The following is a 10729-nucleotide window of genomic DNA, read 5'->3' as shown; positions in this document are numbered from 1 at the left end:
TATAGGCCAATAATGTGTTGCACACTCCAGTGTATTCCAGGATCTAAAAAAGTTTGCCATTTGTTCATCACAGTTCACATTGGCAACAATACGATATATTTGATAAAATCAATCATCTTCAATCATATAACACCAACTGAATAACATTATCCATAAAACAATAAACACAAACTGCTTAATATATTAGTTGAGTCGAAGTGTATTTCAAGTTAAGGAGGTTATTTTTAAGATTGCTTTAAGAAATATGTGTTTTATATTACGATTAATTTATTAATCCATATTATCGAGTTAAATGACGAAATAGAAATACTCAAATCAAAATTATGAAATTGATTCAAAATGTGGCTCATTTAATAAAAACATAATTTTGACTTCATATCAATTTGTATTGACTTATCATACATGTAAGAGCATGTTATTATTATTAAAGATTGTAATTTGTACTAGTTTGTGCTATCATCTTTTATAATCAATTGTATAATTGATTATAAAATATAACTTTTAGATTAATTCATTCATCAGTTTTTTTGTCTTAAAACTTTGAGACATTTTGCTCATAATATTAGTGTACTTTTACTTAAGTAACATTTTAAATACAGGACTTTTTCTTGTGACAGTATGTTTAGACTGTTGTATTTCTACTCTTACCTACATTGAGGATCTGAGTACTTCTTCCACTGCTAATCTACCATACTGCACGTGCACATAAACTGTAGAGCTATATAACCCATAATACACATAAACCTATTCGCAAGTGTAAAGGTAAAAGTGTAGTTCTTCCTTTCTTCCTAACACTTCTATGGTGCTCAGAAATGTGTTCAGAGTGAGCCCTCGTCCCGTTTCCTCTTCTCTGTTCTGCCCATATGTCAAAGTCTTTGTGCTTTTCAAGACAGCGAGGCGACAGAAGGGGAAAAAAAACAGCTGGATCTAAGGATCAGTCCTGCTAGCGACCCAGCTAGCTGTATCACCCCCATCAAGCTAGCCCTTTCTCCTTGGCTGCCTGACTTCCATAAGGTAACGTATTTCAAAACTGTCCGTTAACCGGGAGAAAACAGCTCTTTATTCCGGGGCCGGGGTCGTTTTTACCTGAGCTTTCTGTTTTGACCTAATTTTTCAACTGCCTGCACGGCTAGTCAGTTAGCTTCCACATTAGCTTCTCTGGATGCTGATTAGCGAGCTAGCTAATTAGCATCCTGCTGCTTCACGAGCAGGTATCAGCGGATTAAATGAGCTGTTCAGACTAAAGAGAGGACACACTACCTCAACTCACTTTCTCTTGTCAAACAGACATTGGCTTTATTAGCTCCTCTAAGTGTCTTTGATACTAAGTATTATCTAGTAACTAACATAATATCAAGTATTCTTTTTAATCAGTGACAAATGGAGAATGAAGAATCGCACACATGTTGTTCCTAAATGTTATTTTATTCCACTTTCATCAGCCTGATTGTATTGTTCTTTCACAAAATGTAATGGTCTTCACATCCGTGTCATTAAAGCAGAAATTATAAGTAGATATTCAACAAAATAAAAGTTAATATATAAAAGTTAATACACTTTAAGGTTGTGATGCTTATGAACTGCCATCATTAATAAAGCATCCTGAATCTGTACATACATTTAATACAAATATTCTTTCTGACATTGATTGATATCATGCTATAGCACATGTATACATGTTGCACACATATACAGTCTTCAACCTGACTGTTGAAGGCAGTGAATTAACCTTACATAACCTTCATTTTGTTTTGAAATATACATTTGGACGACACAGTTTAGTAAAATGATAAAACTCAAATTATGGCATTTACAGTGTGAAGTGAAACCTCGGTAATGTTTTAAGTTATAGGGAAAGTGTCATTTTTATGAAGTTGATATCTTGCACTCTGCTTATTAAAAATACTACTAAAACAATTTGAATTCTCGCCCAGCCCTCTCTCATCAGGTCTCTTTATGCTTGTGCAAAAGAAATGTGACGTGATATCCTTAATGCCAGTTTCACTTGTAAATATGGATTCAAATAGGCTCAACTGACAGTGAAAAGTGTGAGTTAACCCACCGCCCTGCGAGCAACACTAATGAGATTAAACTGGCCACCGTCCAGTCTGCAGGTCTTAATGCCTGTAATCAGGTCTCCGTGTCACAGCCTCCAGCCGGCTGACGGTGAGAGTGACAGTATAGATGAGGTCGTGGAGAAAGCCTAGAAGAAGAAGAAGAAGAAGAAGAAGAAAGAAACGTTTTCAAATTCTCTTCAAAGGGTTATTTTGTTAGTTTATTTAATGCCATTCTAGTATTTATCAATCTTTTTGCAATGCACGAGTCCAGTGGTTATTTTTCTGTGTGCTGGTGTTTGTGTAAAGTCCCTGCTATATTGTGATTTATGTGCAGCGAATCATTACCCCCACCGCGCTTATTATATAGCTACTTATTATATAGCTACTTATTATATAGCTACTTATTAAATCAATCAATCATTTGACAGAAAATATGGATAAAAAAATTATTGTATTGATTTAAAAATGATTTTATTACCTCCTCCAGAGTCTATGATCAGAACGGTGTCCATAGCAACGGTCTGCTATAAAGACCACAGTAAAGACTGTAGAACGCCGGATTTGACCAATGGAGTATTAAACAAAGCCGTCAAATACTTTATTTTAACGCATTTGAAAACAAAACCATCACTATTACAAAAATCACAAGGCTTATAACTGATTTGTAGTGTCACGATAATATCATTAGAGTCCTTTTTGATGACAACCTGGTTTATTTTCCAACAACAATCTCCGAAACGACCTCTGAAATCCAGCTCGTTTAGACAAAAACATTCTAATTGATTTAGTTTTAACATCTGTAGCCTGTGGTGCAGTGGTATCTCTTCATGCAGATAGCTTTGGGCTCAGTCTCCGGTGAATGGAGGTGAATGGAAAGTGTGTGCTGCTCACAGCTTTGAAAACATTAGAAAAATATTCAACAGTAGGAACCAGAAACCCTGTTACTCTGGACGATCCACAGACTTCACTGTAAAAAGGTTCTCATTGAAACGATACTTCCTGTCTCAGAAATGGTCCTGATGGAAACCGTTGAGTTGTGTGGCCGTTTAATTTTTCTTAATAACATGTTTTATTGTCGTAAACTAAATGATATTCACCTCCACTCAAATGTAGTGTACACCGTCATCTCATAGACAGATATTGTAAAACCGGGACAAATAAAACCAAAACTATCTTGATGGAGAGAAACCACGAGAGGTAAAGAACTGTGCTGTAGATTAGGTGAAGTGAAGGGACCCTTTTAGAGAAGCAGACATGATGGAAAATAGGCTTGTTTTTAAACCGTACCCTCAATTAGAAGATGGATATCAGTTATCTCTGTCCAGGGCAAGTCTGAGTTACATGTTTCATCTTGTGAGCTAAGAAGCGAGTCTCACAGTGGAGTTACAGTTCAAACCTGGCAGCCCTACTTCAGCGTGCAGTCACTGCATCCTGAGGTTGTTGCTCAGTAAAGAGCTCCAACACTAACTGCTGCTAACAATAATTCCTTTACATTTCTTCTTTTAAAACACGTATCAGAGCAGGAGTTGTTGGAAGATTCACTTTGCTCTCAGTAACCCCTGACCTCTGAGGGAAATGTGAAGGAATGTTCCTTTAGTTTCCCTTTTATAGAACGAGAAGCAGAATGTCTTTGAAATTCCTTCTGAATACTCCCGTCCTTGTTTCTTGACTTTGCTCCAAAACAATGTTTCATCTCTCTGACTGTTTTCGTGTCTTGCTGCCTGGAATGATTCAGACCAGTCAGCTGTTCACATAAACACAGAAAAGCCAACGTCCTCCTTCTTCTTCTTTCTTTCTTGATTCAGTCTTATTTTTGATGTCGGCTTTCATGCCTAAACTGTTGTTATCAAGGATGTTGGGCTCGACTGTTTCTCAAAGCTACAATCAGAGGTTTCATTTTGACCAGTTTAGTTCTGTGGGCGCTCCCACACAGTCTGAAAACAACTCCATTCTTACATGAAAGCTCCACAATGTGTAGCTTTCTAAACATGCTGTGACCGTAAATGGAAGTTTGCTTATTTCAAAAGTTAAAGAACCCTCTTTAGAATTGAATTAACGTGCAGGAAGTGGTGAAAAGAACAGAAACACTTTACAACACAGGCTGAAAAATAACCAGTAAACCGTGCGGATAAAAGCAAGTAACTGCAGCAGCGTGATGCTATTTGTGATTGTGAACGGCCTTCATTAGTGATCTCAGCATTTTGTTCCAGAGAACAGAACCAAAGTAACTAAACGGTTCCCGTAGCTGTAAACTAAGCAAGAACACATCTGGATCGTGTTGTAGGTACACCACCTGATGGAGGTTGCAGTCAGAGCCGGCTCTTGTGATCCTCTTAGGGCTGCCATCCATTAATCTGTGGATTCTTTTTTTCAGAAAATAAATGTGTTGTTTTGTCAAACGAATGGTCCAAAACTCAAAGATATCCAGTTATTGTTTTTACATTTCTGCTGAATTAAACAACTGAAACAATAATGCGATCATCATACATTTCTCTCAAGTGATCGACTGTTCTCTGTGAATTATCTGACACATTGAGCAGAGTCTGTTCTTTCTCTTGGTCCAGGTTGCGTGCGGCTTCTTTAAATCTGTGTGCGCTGCGAGTCACGCTGCTCTCTGATTAGTCCTGATTATCCGGCTGTTTGTTGTCTTTGATCTCAACAGCTCAGGCCGTTTGTAAAGTTGACAGTTTAAACGACCCGCACAAAGACGATTACTGAGCAGAAAAGGATTTCATTTTTAAATCAAACGTCACGTTTTACTTTCAGCCTTTTATCAGTAAATCCTCCTTTAGAATAGAAGTGTGATTTGTTATTTCCACAGTTTCCTCTTCATTCACTGGGCAACAGTTTGTCATCTCAGTTAGGAAAAGAAACGTTAACACACGCAGGACTGTTCTCCGCTTCCTGCAGCTACTTCCTGTGTTTTATTCCAGCTGATCATATCAATGCAACATTTCTAAGTGTTGTTCTTTATTTATGGAAATGATGCTGCTAGATACAAAACAAAAGGTCTTATAGCTTTAGTGATTCAGTGGTTAGGTCAAGGTCAGGCACTTACAGAGAAAAAAAGAAAGTCATAATAAAAAAGCTCCCTGACGAACATCATTTATTATTAGTGTTTGTCATGTAAATTGTTGCCACAGTGTCTCATAACAGTGTTATAGTATGACATGTGTATTTCTGTGTGCAGCTGGTGGTGAGGCTGATGATGAGGTGTGAAGATGGAGGCTCCTGAATACCTGGACCTGGATGAGATCGACTTCTCTGATGATTCGGTGGTCAGTATGATGCTAACAAGCTAACAACAGCGACCTCCCAGCGAGTCCTCTTAACATTGCTCTATAGCTTGATCCTGTGTGTCAGTGTGGGAGCTTCCTTAGTTTAGAGCGGTGTTACTCATTGCGCGGCTCGCCAAGCTTTAATTGGTGGCTCGCGTGACAGTGGGCTAAATAAAGAGGTGATAGATATGATTATGCAGTCAATACAGATATTTCATAACAACAAGCAGGGCTATTACATACAACCCATTAAAACACAGTGTCTGCTCTATTAGCCTACAAATAATACAAATAATTGATAAAAGATGCAAATATAGAAACAAGATATTTAAACTTGCTCGGCCGACACTGACTCACTGCGGAGCTGCCAGTTCTGGCGGTCTATCAGCACTACAATGGTGAATGTGCTCTTGGACGGGTAGATACATGGTGGGCTAGTATAGAAATAAATAAACTTAAACTCATTAAAAATATGTTAACATAAGCATGCTTATGAATATGGACATTTGTTAAAAAATCATTTATATCGCTCAATTTGAATATTTAAATTGGAGGATACTACGACCAACCTGGCACTTCATACTTCATATAGTTAGTTTGGCTCCGGTCGACTCGTTTCACCATTTCATGCTAGTTAGCGCGTCTTTCTACAGACGTCAAATGGATTGATTTCTTATTAAAAAGTTGCACACCAGTTAGACAGAAACAAAGTGTGACAAACGAGGAAAATTAAGATTTGTCTTTGGAGCATCAAACCACAACGGAGTCGAGCGGAAGATGCTGGAGATGTGGTTTGTGGACAGACAACAGCTGCTCCGTTAAAAAAGAAAGGCACGAGCCATACAAGACGAGCATAGGACATTTCAAGACAAGTGGACAGGAATGTGTATTTGTCCTCCACGAGTCGAACCCTTCGTGCTTAATATGCAAACAAACCCGCTCTGGTTTCAAGAGAAGTCATTTGGAGCTGCATTTATAAACTATGCATCCAAAATTCAATGAACATTACGCACCTGGAAGAGAAATTAGTAAATAAAATAGAGCAGCTTTCTTCTTCTCTTTCTGGACAACAAAGGCTCGTACACAGGACAACTAACACCGCTGAACGATTAACTGAGACATCTTTTGAGATCACATGGATTTTGACTCGGGCAAAAAACCTTCTCAGACTCAGATTGTGAAACACTGCTTTGTGGCTTCAGCAGAAATATTGTTTGCAGAGTTTGACAACATCATCCCAGTATCAGATAATCCTGCTTTTATTGAATGCGTTGGTTGGCTGCATTACATATTGTATGTTCTGGGTGAGATGACAGATTAATAAGCAGACGTGCTTTTTATGACTGGATGTAGCTTTTCATACTTTGAGGTAAAAGTGGCTCTCCTATTGACTTTGTCCTCTCAATGTGGCTCTCACGTAAAAAATAGTGAAGACCACTGATTTAGAGTCTCTACGAGGACACACTATGCACCTGCAGCAGCCTCACATCTACCTGGTGCCACCACTGTACAACATACAACTTCCTACACTTAGCCATTTATCTAACAAACAATATAACCTCGTCTTTACGCATGGGGGCGCCTCCTCCCTGGTTCCACATACAAGGTCCATGCTACAAACCCAAATATAAATCCAGTCCTGTCCAGTTTATTAGGTACACCTAGTTAATGCAGTGTAATACAGCACTCCTGCAATGGATTTCTGTGTAATCAAGAGCAGTGGTGAGTGTGTCCGTCGGGAAAAATAGGTTCTGTTGTGTTTATATACCAACTGGTAGAGAGTGCACTTGAAATGCTTTCTAAGTTTCTGTCTTAAAAAACTCAAATCGCAACACTGATGTAGAAAAGGAAAAAGTAGAAGAGAATGGAAACCTGGCAGCAGCATTATGTAATCATAATGTAATGTGGGTATTCATTTTAATATTATTATTATTATTATTATTATTATTATTATTATTATTATTATTATTATTATTATTCTGTATGAGTGTTATGTTCATCTTATGTTATGCATTCTGTGTATTCCATTTCATCTTGTTTATTTTCTTATATTATTATTTATTTAAGTGTTTTTTCATAATTTTTCATCTTCATCTGTTTTTTCTATCCCTGTTTTTATGTCCACTTTATGTCTATTTTCCATTATTTTAAAGCACTTTGTGGTGCTTTCTTGTATTGAATCTTCTGTACAGATACAGTTTATTAATATTATTATTGTTATTATTATTATAATTTTCTGTTTTTGTTGGAACTGTTAATTCTAATATTTTGTCCACCCTATTTGAATCAGTGAGGACTGAATAGAAACAGTTGATGATGTTGAATCAACACCACTCTAAAACAGTTTGAACATAAAAGGAACATTATAACTTCATGAAGGGAGGCTTTAGAGGGATTGCATTAGTTTAAGCTCGCTGTATAAAGCTGGCAGCTGAGTGTTTAGATCCACAGCAGTAACTTACATCTGCCGAACTGCTTCATGTTACAATCTGTCTGTACTTAGAGCAGCACAACAGCTACTGCCATTAACTACGGTAATATCTAAATATAACCGCTTTACACAGCTGCAGAACTACCAACTTTCTTTTTGTCTTTCTTTCTGATGCTGCAGTATTCTGTGACGTCTCTGAAGAGCATCCCAGAGTTGTCCAGGAGGAGTGATGGCCAGGCCGAGGAGAGACCAGGTAGCTAAATATTATAAAAGTACAGCTTAGTTTGTGTCGCCTCTCATCTGACATCTAATAAGCTCTAATAGAATCTCCTTGAACATCAACAACATTATTTAAACTGATCTCTTATCATGTCTCCTCCTTTAGCGCCAGCAATCAACTGGAGTCGCAGCGTTTCCTCCCTCAGTGGCGGGGGAATCAAACCCACAGGGCTCGCTGAGGTCCACAGTAAGTTCCGGCCGGTGAAGAGGGTCTCCCCTCTCAAGCACCAACCAGAGACCAGCGACTCTGACTCCGATGGGAAAGTCCAGGTCCAGGGGCTGGGGGAGACGGGGGAGGCCAGTAAGGATAACCCCAGCTCTGACAAACCGACTGAAGCCTCCACCTCCACTGACGGGCCGGGAGGGAAGGACCTGGCCAGCAGTGTCGGTGTCGGTGTGGTTGGAGGGAACAATACCCAGGCTCTGTTCGGGGAGCTGGAGCACTACGATCTGGACATGGACGAGATCCTGGACGTGCCTTATATCAAGTCCAGTCAGCAGATGTCCACGCTGCCTCGCGTCCCCCACGACAAGCGCTCGGTGACGGGGAGCAACCTGGCTGGAGGCACCCTGGAGAGGACCCGGGGAGGAGGCCTGAAGACCTCCACATTACCCCACAACGAGCCTCTGAGCCTGGGCAGCAGCAGCAGCTCACAGACTCCGGTACTTCTAAACTAAACTTTCATACTTTTCATGATTCCCACGGGTCCTGAAATTCTTCAAAGTTTGTGAATTTGAGGGGGGGAAATCAAGGCCTTGAAAGTTTTGAATAAATAGAGATGGATCATTGAAAGTGCTTGAATTGATATAGTTTGTGCAAGAATGGAAATTGAAGTTCTTTTGATATTTACTAGATAGGCTGTTCTGCTGCCTGCGTGTGGCTCCTGCAGTTGTGTCATTGTTTCATGTGCCACCTGCCCTCTGCGTCCCTAACTGCCCTGTTGGGCCCTTGAATTTGAAGAAACGGCAAAAAACGCATCAATGCACCAGCAGGCCGGGAAGAGGAAGTCTGTCAGCTTGTAATAATGCATGTTAACGATGCTGGATTTAAAAGGAAGGAAATGCACGTTTGTCAGAACTAAATAATAAAAAGATAAAAAGGTTTTATATCACCGAATGTGAACATAACTTCTGTTTGTTTACAAGGAAACTCCACAGGGCCTCTTTAAAGTCATTTGATTAACATCAATAAATATGATATTTATCAATGAGTTATTTAATCAACTGTAATGTCATTTTCATGTGCTTTCTGCAGTATTGTGTTCTGTCTCCGGTGAAGTGGTCTGACCTGAGGAAGTCCAAGTCGATGGATCCAGACCTCCACCACCTCCACCGCCCCCCGGCTGGAGGAGGCCACCATTCAGAGCTGCTCTCCTCCGGACTCCTCAGCTGCTCCTCCTCCCTCTCTTCTTTCTCTGATGCAGGTACACAAATACTGGTAACCTTTCTCATTTTCCAAGACTAATACAGTGTTTCCCGTTAATGACCTCCAGTCTAGGTAGGCCCTCCACATAATGAACAGATATAACTTTCACTTTTCAACGGGTGGGGTCTGTTGCTTTAACTCGGACTATCAGAGACGATTATTTACAAGAGCACAAAATAGTTTATCTAGCCTCTTAATTTAGTTCCCAAAGTGCACCGGATCGATGCATTTCACTTTAAAGTGTAGCAGACAAAACCAAATATATATCGCAGCAAAACATATATTGCAATGTCAGTTTTTTCCAATATCGACAGACCTACTTGACGTTTGAATAATGACTTCCTAGATAAGCTGCTGTCTGCGCGGGTCTACCCAGACTCCCAGAGCCAGAGGCCGGGGGTGGAGTCTCCCGGCGGGGGCCCAGGGATGATGTTCCCTATGCCAGGGTGTAGTGTGAGCAGGCAGGACGCCTCCATGCCCTGGGCTCCTGGATCAGGAGGGGGAGGTGGAGGCAGCGGTGGGCCAAGGGGGTTCGGAGGAGGTGGAGGAGCAGGAGGGGAGGTGGACGAGGAGACCAAGAAGAACCAGAACATCATCAACATCGTCAGAGAGGGACAGATGTCTTTGCTGGTGAGTGGGAGATTATACTAAAACGAGTAAGTGGTGGGAGATCTTACATTTACAAGCCACATCTCACTTTTTAATCCACCTTTTTCTCACCTCCTCCTCTTCCTCTTCCTCTCCTACCTTTTTATTTCTTCTGCTTCCTCCTCTTCCTCGTGCAGCCTCACCTGGCGGCAGACAACCTGGAGCTGATCAGAGACGAGGAGAGGAACAACCTGCTGCACATCTCTGCCTGTCAGGGTCACGCTGACTGTCTGCAGCACCTCACCTCTCTGATGGGGGAGGACAGCCTCAACGAGCGCAACAACCAGCAGCTCACCCCCGCTGGTCTGGGAGTCAAGGTCAGTGTGTGTGTGTGTGTGTGTGTGTGTGTGTGTGTGTGTGTGTGTGTGTGTGTGTGTGTGTGTGTGTGTGTGTGTGTGTGTGTGTGTGTGTGTGTGTGTGTGTGTGTGTGTGTGTGTGTGTGTGTGTGTGTGTGTGTGAGTGAGTGAGTGCAGCATTTCTTTGTTGTTTTAAACTTTGAAATTTTTTTGTTATTCTTAAAGTCATTGAGAATTTAGAAACACTTTTTTGTAAAAAGTGTTTATTTGTGTAACTTTAACACAAATACATGTTACCTTTAGTCTCAGGATTG

General features: G+C 40.4%; 1 protein-coding gene across 2 annotated transcripts in view; it reads left to right on the top strand.

Moving 5' to 3' along the window:
* Nucleotides 1–891: 891 nt before the first annotated feature.
* The window catches only part of sncaip (synuclein, alpha interacting protein), a 21614-nt gene continuing 11776 nt past the window's right edge, over nucleotides 892–10729 (top strand). Inside the window, exons 1-7 of one of the 2 annotated variants that reach the window (XM_029439760.1) lie at nucleotides 892–1014; nucleotides 5248–5335; nucleotides 7947–8019; nucleotides 8152–8708; nucleotides 9301–9469; nucleotides 9818–10101; nucleotides 10257–10436. In XM_029439760.1, the coding sequence (XP_029295620.1) occupies nucleotides 5279–5335; nucleotides 7947–8019; nucleotides 8152–8708; nucleotides 9301–9469; nucleotides 9818–10101; nucleotides 10257–10436 (1320 nt within the window). In that variant the 5' untranslated portion in view covers nucleotides 892–1014; nucleotides 5248–5278. Of the gene's footprint in view, nucleotides 1015–5112; nucleotides 5336–7946; nucleotides 8020–8151; nucleotides 8709–9300; nucleotides 9470–9817; nucleotides 10102–10256; nucleotides 10437–10729 lie in introns of those variants that run through there. The other variant, XM_029439761.1, reaches the window with a different exon arrangement.

The sequence above is a fragment of the Cottoperca gobio genome, chromosome 9, assembly GCF_900634415.1.
Source record: "Cottoperca gobio chromosome 9, fCotGob3.1, whole genome shotgun sequence".
Taxonomy (NCBI): domain Eukaryota; kingdom Metazoa; phylum Chordata; class Actinopteri; order Perciformes; family Bovichtidae; genus Cottoperca; species Cottoperca gobio.
The sequence above is the reverse complement of the archived record's forward strand: the minus strand, read 5'-3'. Positions and strand labels throughout refer to the sequence as shown.